The following is a 13,514-nucleotide window of genomic DNA, read 5'->3' as shown; positions in this document are numbered from 1 at the left end:
GGGAAAAGGCCAAATGAGAGAGAATATTTTTCATTTTATGATGAGTTTTGAAGTCACAAATTATAATAAATATGTAAACACTGTATATTTTTATTGTAAAGTATCTGCACTGGACACCAGCACACACTAACATGGTGGCTCTGGGGTTCTAGTCCATTGTAAACAATAATCTTTTATTTGTAGTCTTTACAAAGAATAAAGTAGAGGATCCCACTAACCTTAAGTGTTTATTCTATTCAGAAACCTTTGAGAAAAATATTCATTGAAGAAGTAGATGATGAGATGCAGAATATTGATGTGCCTAACACTACTACTCTAGTCAATAATTGGATTAATTCTACAAGTGTAGAAACAACAAAGAATCTAAGTCAAGATGACCTCTTAACCACATCTGATATTCCTAGAGCAAAACAGTTGAAAATTGAAGAAATCAGTGATATACCAGCCTTCCAGTGAGTATAATAAATTCTTTGGTGTTCTCGGATTTGATAAGCAAATGTGGGTGGGTATGTAATCCTTCTCAAATTATTATGTTTGGAATATTGCACCAAAAAAACTTGCTTAAATGTAGTTGTAATTGAAATTTGAAATTGTAACTACAGTATTGTTTTTATTAAATAGTCTTGTAGCTGTATACACCTTGTTTGAAGATTTACTTTAGAAACAGAATGTTCACAGAATGTATGTGTGAGAGAGGGAGAGAGACTTCTGAAACATAGAATATCGGGGTTGGAAGGGACCTCAGGAGGTCATCTAGTCCAACCCCCTGCTCAAAGCAGGGCCAATCCCCAGACAGATTCTTACCCCAGTTCCCTAAATGGCCCCCTCAAGGATTGAACTCACAATCCTGGGTTTAGCAGGCCAATTCTCAAACCACTGAGCTATTCTCTCCCCCCCTTCCACCCCCCCCAACAAATATGAGCCTTTTAGATACAGTTGGACAAATTGTTAACTTGGATTGTTTTTTGCTCAAGCATTCCAAATATCTGAGGAAAGTTATGTAATCTTGATGTAGAAAATATGCTACATTTCCTATGCACTACATCTTATCTCAATTATAGAAGGTCAGTTGGGAATTTTAGGGCAAAGTCTCAGGAGTGCTAGAGGTCTGCTCTGCACACCCAGGGAGTGGAGGCAACAAAGATGGTACTAAAGCATTTTACCACCACTTCTCCAATTGTGGAGGCAGCCAGGAGCCTCGTGTCTGCTCTAAGCTCTGTTGACTGGTAAGAGCTCCCAAGGAGTCTATGGCAGGGTCAGACTCCACAGCACCCCCTTGTGGCCCACCACAGCACTATTCACCATGCCTCAGTTTTCTCCCAGGGAGTAGTCTTCATCAGCCTTACCCGGCAAGGTACTGGTAACGAATGTAAGCAGTAACCCCAAGTGCAGCATAACAGAAGGGTTCTCCACCCTTCTTGGCCTAAGCTCTCAGGTCTTTCCACTCTCCACAGAGCTCTGACTCTCAGGGCGCTTCCCTGCTTCCAGGGTCAGTCATGGGAGCCAGTCTCCTTCCTGAAACCCTCAGTCCACCAGGCTGTCTGTGTGGGAGCTACCCTTCTCCAGAGTCTACTAGAGGAATCAGCCCGCCTCCCCCAACCAAGCTCTTGCAACCCTTTGGGGTCATCCCGTAACCCCTTCTCAGCTGGGACTAATAATTAAACAGGACTATTTGCTCCCTAGCTGATCAGGATCAGCTGGAGGGAGAGGGTAGCTGACCTGTCTCGACTAGGCTGAGCCCAACTCCCCTTAAAATGCCAGTGAGCCTGTGACAGAGTCATTACATTGGCTGGAATCATCCCTGGGATGACTCCTAAAATGGGTGTGTGCTGGGCTGGGTGATATAGAACCAATGGAGATAGCTCCCTACACCTAGGTGTTGGGAATCCTTGATTGGCTGTTTAAGCTAATTTCCCAGGCTCTTTGAACTGTCAGAGAATATTAATATGGTATTCCTTGCCTTTTAAACATGTTTTTACTAACTGGAAAACTGTCTGAAAAAATTTAGTTCTTTTTTTCCTCCCCTGAACAGCTGAATGGATTCAGTTTGTAGTGTTTTTAGGGCAAAAGTACATTTTTACAGCCATGTTCTAACCTCTAAAAATATACTGATTGAAATGACAAATAAATTATAGGAGAACAAATGGCTGCACTGTAATCAGTGTTGAAAATGTTTTCACATTTGACATGCTTATTGTTTTGCATTATGAAATTGCAAAGAAAACTTATTTTCTTATTCTTGCAGCTGTGGGCAAAAGAATTTCTGTAATGTGATATATATTGAATGGCAGAAGTTTTTTGTGCTCTAAAAACAGTTGTTTCTGGAAATATAGTAAATATGTAACATATACTTTTTTACAGGACTGGAAAATCATTTACATTGACCAGTAAAATCATATTTAAAAAAAAACATTTAGCTCAATTTAAATGTTTGTTTGCTTTTATTTCAAAGCTTAGGAATATTTTTGTCTGAAGAAAATAATTGCTTTTTATACAAAATATTACTAAAACCTTGAAAGTGAGGATATTTATTAAGGCTCAGGTTTGCAAAAGAGATGGCATCCAATAGCTCCAACTAAGACTCCTTTATGAAATGGCCAGAATTTTTATTTTAAAATGTATAATTAAACACATGTTTTAGACCTCCTACCAGTACGAAAGATATGCCATCAGCTACACCTCAATCGTCCAGTCTGAGAAATCATCTAGAAAAAGAAAAAACATTACTTCCTGCATCTACATCTGATGTCCCTGCAACCCCTGCAAATTCATTCCAGCTTGAATCTGATTTCAGAAAAATGAAAGGCTGCCCAGATAAGATGTACATGTACCTAAAGGTAAGAGAAGTAGTATTCTGTGACTGCAACTGTAGAAATAATTAAAGAAATAGTGCCCTTTTATGTTGGATTGGGTAATTTAGTGTCTGGAATGATTTAACAGTGCACAAATGGCAGTATCTTTATTTTAATTTTTAATTTAAACCCCTTTCCCATGAAACTAGGAGCTTTGACTCCATGTTAAAATAATTTTCATTCTGTGCTTGATTTTGTTGTATTTGACATTTACAGTATAAGTCTAGGAAAGGTGCCCTATTTTTTTTTTTTTTTTTTAATCCCTTCCTTCTAATTTAGGCTCAAATTATGTAAACACACATCTTGGTATCCACATTGAACTCCAGTTACTCACATGTGTGTTTACTGGATTGGAGCTGTAGCACTGAAGAATACAGCATTCTTATTCCTGTATAGGCTGTATAGATATTTTAAAGTGCCTCAAACTACTTTAATGTATATTTTAATTCAATATTTTTGAAGGAAAAAAGTAATTTTAGTTCCTCCCTTGTTACCAAGGGTTAATCTAAATTTTTTTTTAAAACCTTTAACAATCACTTGCAAAAAGGTACAAGTAAATAAAATAAAATGAGTAGCTCTAAGAAGAAAAATATATTTCCTTGTAACTACAGCTATCTTTTCAACAGAATGTAGAAGGCCATATGCATAATAGACCAAAACCTATTCTTGTAATTTTTTCTAACTTATTTCCAGGAGTACCCATGATGTTGGTAGGCACTATAAAAATATGTGGAAGGGAATGGATCCTGCTAGGAGAACTTAAAATTACTAGTTTCAGTTTTCACAATTGAATAATATTTTTTGTCTGTAAATAACAGTGTTTTTTATTCTTCCAAAGCAAATAGAGCCTTCACTTTACCCTAAGCTGTTCCAAAAATCCTTAGATCCAGATGTATTTAACCAGATTTTGAAAATTCTGCAAGACTTTTACATTGAGTAAGTTCATTTCCTCACTAATTATCCTAGGGTTTTATATTGCTTGCTGCCAACAGAGGCTTTTTCTGTTTAGTTTACTGAACAAACTGTCTATAGTATATAACACTGGCTTATCAGGATGTAGTTATCTAAATGTATTCCTCAAGAAATTAATTCTTAGTACAGAAGAATATTTCAGAAGGATTAGCTAGGAGAAAATTGGTAATGAAATAAAAAAACCTTTTGCATTAAGTCATTGGTTTAAATTCAGATTGTGTCATTACTGGCTACTGATTGACTACTTGGTGGCCTATGTGAAGTGATTTGTTTCTATTGGAAAGATAGCACATTCCATGAGCACAGAATTCATTTTTAAAACAATGAAATGTAGCTCAAAGAAGAGCAAACAACTAAGAAATTCCATTATTTTATGCTATCTTCATTGTGATGCCTTCGGTGTCCTTGGTTTTTATTTTTTTCCCCTTAAATTATATGCTTGTATTCTGTAACAGAACACTTAAAAGTAGCAAGCATGTGTATGGGAATTGAAATCTTAATATTAAGAAAATAGAAAGCACTTGGCAGTTATTTCTGAGATATTTCAGTGCTGCATTATTTGAAGCTAAAATTCTGCTCATTATGAACAGCATATTTAATTAATCTGAGCTCTAAAAATATGTTATGTTTTTTTATTATGCAGAGTAGCAAATGTAAATTAAAGGGGCCAGGCTATAGGCCGGTAGCAAGTATTGTCCAAACAATAACAAATCATAAGGGTGAATCACCATACCCGAAGAGGCATGTCCTACATTCAGTGTTACTATGTGCATGGCATCTAGAGAGTGAATTTGATGAGAGCAGAAAGTTAAACCAGTTTTAAAAAGGAGGGGAATGTGAGATATAAAGAAAAAAGATCATTTGTAGTCCTTGGTAGTGAAAGAGAAAGGCAGGTGGTCTCACATGCTCTCACTGTCCAAAAAAAAAAAAAATCATGAGATTTTTCCATACTGCTGAAAATGACAGCAATCATGCATCACTATGTAAATCCTCACAATCAAATTACTAGGTTCCCATTAAAAATATCTCTCATTACTTTCATCCTGAAACCCTTTGGATTTGCATACACTAATCCAGGGGTCGGCAACCTTTCAGAAGTGGTGTGCCGAGTCTTCATGTATTCACTTTAATTTAAGGTTTCACATGCCGGTAATACATTTTAACGTTTTTTAGAAGGTCTCTCTCTATAAGTCTATATATAACATAACTAAACTACTGTTGTATGTAAAGTAAACAAGGTTTTCAAAATGTTTAAGAAGCTTCATTTAAAATTAAATTAAAATGCTGATCTTAAGCCGCTGGTGTGCTCAGCCCGCTGCCAGTCTGGGGTTCAGTCCACTGGCTCCTGACAGCCAGGGTCCTGGCTGCCTGCCCCGCTCAGCCTGCTGCTGGTCTGGGGTTCTGGCTGCCGGCCCCTTGCCAGCTGGGGTCCCAGCCGCCGGCCCCGCTCAGCCCGCTGCCAACCTGCTGTGGGGGGTGGGGATGTGAGGGATGCAAGAGTCAGGGAATGGGGTATGGGGGGCTGGATATGTGTGGAGGGTGCAGGAGTCAGGGCAGGGGAGTGTGGGGGGGGTCTGGGTATGTGTGGAGGGTGCAGGAGTCAGGGCAGGGGGGCGTGGGGGGTCTGGGTATGTGTGGAGGGTGCAGGAGTCAGGGCAGAGGGCTGGGGGCATGTGAAGGGGTGCAGGAGTCAGGGCATGGGGAGTGAGGGGGCAGGGTATGTGTGGAGGGGGCAGGAATCAGGGATGAGGTCATGGGGGGATGCAGTGGGCTGGGGTGCAGGGGTCAGGGCAGAGGGCTGGGTGGGGTGGGGGGGTGGGCTGGGATCACGCGGGTGCTCCCAGCCCCCTGCCCTGAGCGGCTCACGGCAGGGGGCTGGAGGGATACATCCTGCTCCTACCCCCCATCCCCAAGGCCCTGCTCCTGCCTCCCTTCCTGCCTCCTTACCGGTCTGAGCAGTGAGGGCGCTGGGGCTGCTCTTCTCCCCTCCCTCACAAGGGCCATCGCGGCAGGGAGGAAGAGGAGGCGGGACTCCACGCAGCACGTTGGCCGAAGAGGTGGGGGAGGGGGAAGCTTGGCTGCCGGCGGAGCCTGCGGTATAGCAGCAGCCGGCAGGAGCAAGCTTGCTTCTGCCCCCTGCCCCCGCCAGAGAGAGCAGGGGGCGGAGAAGAGCGGGCTGGGTCGGGCAGGATTTTTAATGGCATGCTGCTGCCTGCCGGGGTCCAGCTCAGCCCGCTGCTGGGGTTCGGCAGCGGGCTGAGCCAGACCCTGGGAGGCAGCAGCATGCCATTAAAAATTGGCACGCGTGCCAGAGGTTGCCAACCCCTGCACTAATCAATAGATCAGGGGTAGGCAACCTTTCAGAAGTGGTGTGCCGAGTCTTCATTTATTCACTCTAATTTAAGGTTTCACATGCCGGTAATACATTTTAATGTTTTTAGGTCTCTTTCTATAAGTCTCTATTGTATAACTAAACTATTGTATGTAAAGTAAACAAGGTTTTCAAAATGTTTAAGAAGCATCATTTAAAATTAAATTAAAATGCTGATCTTACACCACCAGCCTGCTCAGCTCGCTGCCAGCCTGGGGTTCTGTTCACCTAGGCCGGCAGCGGTCTGAGTAGGGCCTTCGGCCTGGACCCCAGACCTGGGGGGGCGTGTTTCAGGGGTCAGGGCAGAGGGCTGGGGGAGGGGGTGTAGGGCAGAAGGCTGGGTGTGTGTTGGGGGGTTCCAGGCAGAGGGCTGGGGGTATGGGGGTGCAGGGCAGAAGGCTGAGTGTGTGTGTGGGGTTCAGGGCAGAGGGATGGGGTGCTCGGCTCGTGGGGGTGCTCCCAGCCCCCTGCCCTGAGCGGCTCATGGCAGGGGGCTTGAAGGGATATGCCCTGTTCCACCCCCTTCCCCCCGGCTCCGTCCCTACCTCTCTCTGCCTCCTCAGTGGAGCTGTGTGCAGGCTGCCACTCTTCCCCCTCCCACTCGCTAGGGCCATCAGCTGATTGGCCCGGGACGGAGAGGAGGCGGGGCAGGAAAGCACCATGCTGGGGGAAGCTGTGGGGGAAGGGGGAAGCTTGGCTGCTGCAGAACCAAGCTTCTGCCTCCTGCCCCCGCAGGGGAGAGCAGTGGGGCTGGGGGCCGGGACCATGGTATGGAATTGCGTGCCACTCAAAATCGGCTCACATGCCGTGTTTGGCACGTGTGCCGTAGGTTGCTGACCCCTGCAATAGATCATGATCTGTAGATGTCAAAAGTGGCGAATCAAATGGATTTCTTACTACTAAGGCAGTTTGACATAGTTTGTATAAACATGTGCTTCCTTAGGAAAGCCAGAGATGGTGTTTTTAAGTGACATTATCTCTTGCTTCCATTTTTGGTTGGAAATGAGGAATTTGATTTTTCTCTTCATTATTATGAGCTAAGAATAACAACTCAGGCTACCTCTACACTACGGGGGGGGTCGATTTAAGATACGCAAATTCAGCTACGCGAATAGCATAGCTGAATTCGACATATCGCAGCCGACTTACCCCGCTGTAGGGACGGCGGCAAAATCGACCTCTGCGGCTTCCCGTCAACGGCGCTTACTCCCACCTCCGCTGGTGGAGTAAGAGTGTCAATTCGGGGATCGATTGTCGCATCCCAATGGGACGCGATAAATCGATCCCCGAGTGGTTGATTTCTACCCGCCGATTCAGGCGGGTAGTGTAGACCCAGCCCTAGAAAGGTGTTGTGGTTATGAAAAGGTTATAAAAGAAATACACACCACAAGCACCAACCTTTTGGGTACTGAAAAGTATGATTTGATATTTAGAATAGCAATAACTAGTGCATGATTAAATGTTTTGCACCTTGTCAACTTTCCTCCTCCTTTCTGTATTTTTTTACCTTTGTTCTCTAGTACTAAAAATATTTGTATACAGACTGTTTGTTTGTTTGTTTGAATTCATCTGTTCCTGTTGCTTGAATTTCCTGAATTCCATAATCCTGTTTGTAGCTATTGGATCTTTCTAATCAGAGGTAGTTATTTTCATATATATTTAATAATCTGCTATTTTAGGAAAGAGAAACCATCTCTCATCCTTGAAATTCTCCAGAGGCTATCTGAATTAAAAAGATTTGATATGGCAGTGATGTTTATGTCAGACTTGGAGAAAAAAAGTAAGTACAAAGTAAAGCTGGATCATTTTTTATTTTATTTTTTCAAACTTGATCTTGGCATAGGTCTCATTTCAGTCAGATACAATGAACTTCAGTATCAACTCAGTTTACAACCGGTAATGGAAATACACATGAAATCTTATTTATTTACACTTCAGAGGCTGCTTTAACTAAGTGCTTCTAAAAAGGTTTCCAGTTTGATACTTTTTTGAGAGGTTGGGGGTGGGTGGTGGAGGGGGAGATATGTGGATCAGAATGATTGAGCAGTGAACTCAACCACTCTGAGAAGGGAAATTTTCCACCACTGTGTAGTGACCATTCTTGCCTGTGCAATTGTGGAGCTGACAGGTTCCAGGCAAATCATATCCTCCTTGGCTGGGAGATCCAGTTTATTTAGGGCTTTTGTAAGTGGGGAAAATAAAGGAAGAAATGGGGACAAATCCTTGAGGTACTGTGCAGGGCTTGAAGGACCCTCCCAAAACAAATTATTCTTCATAGATTTTTAAGCCTGGAAGGAACCACTGTGATCATCTAGTCTGACCTTCAGTATAACACAGGCCATGGAACTTCCCCAAAATAATTCCTAGAGCATATCTTTTAGGACAACATTTTGAATATCATTGAAATGTAAATGATTTATTATAGATTACTTGAAATTCCATCTAGATGATTTTAAATTACATGAACACTGGCTCAAATCAGCTGTTTTAAATGTGCTGCTCAGAGACTTTGTTTTTAGGATCTCCTTCAAACTCAAACTAACAGCCAGAAAAGACATGCTGGTTATAACTACCTTTTTCAATAGCAATGTTGTGTACAAAGCCTAGTAGTTGCAATTATAATTGAGCACAATATAGTACCAAAATGCATAATGTCATATCTGATTCTCACTAAATCAGATTTGGGAAGAAAATTTTCAAAATGTCGTAGAGTCAAACTCAGGTTCTAATGCTGCTACCTTTGCATTTTACCCATCACTGTAATATCAAGGCACTAAAGGCTTGATTCTGTCTTGGCACAGGAGAAGGTTGGTGGGTTGAAACATCTCCCTGATTTGCATGGCTGGCCCCAGCTCTGATGCAACTTAGAGCTGCTTCGTGGCAGTTTTAACTTGTGCCATTGGAAAAAAGTCACTAATATGATATACCCTGCCAATGGATAATGCCATGATGGAGCTCCTCCGTGCCCCTGACGCACCTCTGTTCTCCCACCATTTTAGACCCTCTAGGTTCTGCTGTGGGATGTATGGTGCAGGGCCTGTGAAAGCACACATACTCCAACAGAGTTTCTGTACTTCTGGGACATCTCTGGGCATATGCAGCTACATTATGATCCCTCTGCACCACTTGAGTGGTGCAAAAGGCTGTGACCCACCTTGAAAATTTTGCCCTAATACTCTTGTTAGTAAATTTATTTTTTTTAATATTGGTTGTTTTCACACTTGCTACATGATTCAGATTCTGTTGGATCCCTCTTAACATCTTTTGAACATTCGTCATACATTGTAATTGTTTTGACATCTATTTTTTCAGTTGATTTTTTATTTTTAATTAGTGTTCATGTATGTGCTAGATTTCTCAGTCCTAGAGATTGACCTCTTCTGTTTACCACAGAACACATTTAAGCAGAGACAATGCAAGCTTCTCTAAAGTGTTCTGCCAGTATGTGTCAGCACGGTTCTTGAAGGACCACCACAGTTAGTTCACAGGAGTTTTATTCTTTGTGCCTTGACCCTCCTTTCATACGGCTCATTGAGGTGTGTGTTTCTCATTTGAATGTTTGTCTACTTCAGACCTAGATTGAGACCACCAGTTTTGTGCGCACAAGCTGTTTGGTGCCTTACGACATCTATCGCTGCTAAATGGACATTTTAAAAAATAAATTTGGAAATTACTGCATATAGCTGAGCTTCACTACAGCTACCACTCTTTCTTTATAATAAAAAACAAATATGAGCCTCTTGGACAAATAGTTTCGTTGTAAAAGACATTTTCATGTTTTGAAACTATTCACTTTTTTCTACTTTTTTACTTCAGTATATTTTTCTTCATTACAGCTTATAAATTTGAATAAACAACTTTATTTTTATGCCAATTTTGTCTGATATCTGGCACAAGCTTTTTAAACTTCTCTTTTTAATAGCATAAAGACAAGATAATTTGTGTCTTGTTTGTTTTTCTGATTTTGTCATCAGGAATATGCACCTGAGGAATTATGGGTTTTTTTTGGCTAACTACTTGCTGTAAAAGGACCTTTATTCATTGTATAAAACACCAAAACAGAAATGGTGGCTGTTGCCATTTATGGGCTTTTGTTTTGTTTTCAGTTTCTTATAGACAGAATATTGAGTTTTAACTAATTATTATTGAGATTTCTTCTTCTGTCAAATCCAAATGACATATTAAATGTATTGACAGTTTTAAGACAGGACATATTTATGTTCTATAACAGTTTGTAACCTTAAAATCACACATTTAAAAAAGTGTGTCTGAAAGTCTGAAAATGGAAAGTCATGTTAATTTTTATCTTCTCTTACAGCTGCACATGTATTGTTCAGTCACATGAACCAATCAGGACTGGAGGATAATTCTGTTGAAGAGTTGAAGAAGAAATATGGTGTTCAGTATTAATGAGATTCCTGATGTTACGTATTTATATATGTAAACTAGTCTGATTCCGCACCTCTTCTCTGAGCTACTTGTACTGAAGTCAGTGAAAGAGTTACATCCATAAAGTTGCATTTATGTAGATAATGAAATCCTTATACCAGACAAAACCAAATGGCAAGTGCCTAGAAAGGATAATGACTTATGCCCCAATTCTGCAATTGTGCCCGTTATTTGAGAACCTGGGGGCACCAGGAGGACTCTCTCCAGTTTTAAGAGTCCAGTTGAGTAGATTGAGTTGCAGGCTAACAGCTGTAGCCAGACAATTATTCAGAAATAAAGTTAATTATTTATAAACATGGGTTTTGGTAAGAATAATTTGGTAACTTGATGATTATTAAAAGATCAGCATTAATTTTATTTTGGGAAATACTCATAGACTCATAGACTTTAAAGTCAGAAGGGACCATTATGATCATCTGGTCTGACCCCCTGCATGCTGCAGGCCTCAAGACCCTTCCCTGGACTCTGCCGTTGAAGTCCCCAATCCTGTGTTTTAGTGACTTCAATCGGCAGAGACCCTCCTGCTAGTGATCCCTGCCCCATGCTGCGGAGGAAGGCGAAAAACCTCCAGAGGCTCAGCCAATCTACCCTGGAAAATTCCTTCCCGACCCCAAATATGGCGATCAGTAATACCCCGAGCATGTAGGCAAGAGTCTCTAGCCTGACCCTTGTTGGCCATTATGCTATTTACGTACCATTGCTTGGTTTTCCTTGGCTACTATGTTTTACCATTAAACCATTCCCTCCATAAACTTATCTAACTTAATCTTAAAACCAGACAGGTCCGTCGCCCCCACCGTTTCCCTCGGAAGGCCGTTCCAATATTTCGCCCCTCTGACGGTCCGAAACCTTCGTCTAATTTCAAGCCTGAACTTCCCCACGGCCAGTTTATATCCATTCGTTCTCGTGTCCACATTAGTACTAAGCTGGAATAATTCCTCTCCCTCCCTTGTATTTATCCCTCTGATATATTTAAAGATAGCAATCATATCCCACTTCAGCCTTCGTTTTGTCAGACTAAACAACCCAAGCTCCTCTAATCTCTTTTCATACGACAGGTTTTCCATTCCTCTGATCATCCTAGTCGCCCTTCTCTGCACCCGTTCCAGTTTGAGTTCATCTTTTTTAAACATTGGAGACCAGAACTGCACACAGTACTCCAAATGAGGTCTCACCAGCGCCTTATACAACGGAAGCAGGACCTCCTTATCCCTACTAGATATACCTCGCCTAATACATCCCAAGACCGCATTGGCTTTTTTCACCGCCACGTCACATTGTCGACTCATAGTCATCCTGTGGTCTACAAGGACCCCTAGGTCCTTCTCCTCTTCCGTTACTTCTAACCAGTGCGTCCCCATCTTGTAACTAAAACTGTTATTAGTCATCCCCAAGTGCATCACCTTACACTTTTCACTATTAAATTTCATCCTATTTCTGATACTCCAATTCACAAGCTCATTCAAGTCTCCCTGCAGAATATCCCTATCCTCCTCCGAATTTGCAACTCCTCCCACCTTCGTATCATCAGTGTTTAATTCAAAATATCAAAATTGTCTGGTATAATTTATTTTAACATAAAATGTACTACTTAATGAACTTGCATTTCTCAGATAAGCTAAATTGTTACTTATCTGTAAATAGATTCCACTCAGGACAATATGAAAACTTCATCTGATGCTCAGCAAACTTGGGGTCTGATGGCCAGTAAATTCCTAATTTCTTTAGCTGAGATTGCCCTAAAGCTGAGTTCTAGGCACTGACAGCTGAGATACCCCAGTGAACCTCAACCATTGCAGTAGTACAAAAGGAATCTCTCTTAAATAACTAGGTTCCAGACAATGTAAGATTTTTAAAATAGTCACTAAGACCCTGAATTGCACCTGTGGCAGAATGAAAATGTATAAAAATATGAATGTATATTGCACCACACAGAGAGCACAATTCTTAACAGTCCTATTAATCCATCTCCTTTACAAGCTGGTAGCTATGCAGTATTTCTTTTTATATTGAGTTTTAACTAATTATTATTGAGATTTCTTCTTCTATCAAAAAAAGGTCTTATTTGCCACACCCTTTCAATGGGACTTGTGCTCTTAAGTCACTTAGATGCTTTCGAAAATCCCACCCTTTATCCTAATGCCTGCACACAAGAGGTCCACATTCAGGTTGTACAGGCAAACTTAATTCTGGCGATTTCTAACTTTTGAGCGCTTGATTTTTCAACCTCCGTGTTTTAAATTACTTTTTGTAAAAATGCAAAACAGCTTACAAACCAATAAAACCTAAGAACAAGAAGATGGATAGAGCTGAGATGTGGAGTTTTGCTTCTTTGTTTGTGAGGGTTTTTTGTTCTTTTTTGCTGCATTCTTGCTACCTACTAGATATTCAGGTTATAGTAATAGATCAAAAGCATTAACTGGAATCTGTCACACCAATGTCTTCATGGAGTACTGTAGCTGTACAACCCTTTAACTTTACAAGGAGTCCTGTTGCCAGGGTTGGTCAAGCTTTGGCAAATGGTGTTTTTCGTTTTGTGAAAGAAATGTGGGCAACATTGTGGGCTTGTCTATTGTGAAATAAGCTAGAGTATGAATTTAAAACACAATTGCTATTCCTCAACTCCCTGTGTGAACACTCTTATTTGTCACTAAAATGGATTGAGTTAAATTGCACAAAGGCATTCTTAGGATAGAATAAGAGTCCATATGAGGAGCTATTGTGAAATATCTATTCCAGGCCATTTCTCCCTGTAGACAAGCCCTGTGGGAAATAATATTGCTGTATTCTATGTAAGAAATGCTGGACAATGTATCATTATGTAGTATAATGCACTAGAGAGAGACTAGCAGGTAACAGCTGGGGTATGG

At 41.2% G+C, this 13,514-nt stretch overlaps 1 protein-coding gene across 5 annotated transcripts in view; it reads left to right on the top strand.

Moving 5' to 3' along the window:
• The window catches only part of RPAP3 (RNA polymerase II associated protein 3), a 40,197-nt gene extending 27,240 nt beyond the window's left edge, over positions 1–12,957 (top strand). For all 5 annotated transcript variants that reach the window (XM_054025097.1, XM_054025091.1, XM_054025104.1 and 2 more), the window contains 5 exons: positions 241–452; positions 2,642–2,837; positions 3,691–3,788; positions 7,875–7,975; positions 10,514–12,957. In XM_054025097.1, the coding sequence (XP_053881072.1) occupies positions 241–452; positions 2,642–2,837; positions 3,691–3,788; positions 7,875–7,975; positions 10,514–10,605 (699 nt within the window). In that variant the 3' untranslated portion in view covers positions 10,606–12,957. The remainder of the gene's footprint in view (positions 1–240; positions 453–2,641; positions 2,838–3,690; positions 3,789–7,874; positions 7,976–10,513) is intronic.
• The last annotated feature ends 557 nt before the right edge of the window (positions 12,958–13,514 follow it).

The sequence above is a fragment of the Malaclemys terrapin genome, chromosome 1 (genome assembly GCF_027887155.1).
Source record: "Malaclemys terrapin pileata isolate rMalTer1 chromosome 1, rMalTer1.hap1, whole genome shotgun sequence".
NCBI lineage: Eukaryota > Metazoa > Chordata > Testudines > Emydidae > Malaclemys > Malaclemys terrapin.
The sequence above is the reverse complement of the archived record's forward strand: the minus strand, read 5'-3'. Positions and strand labels throughout refer to the sequence as shown.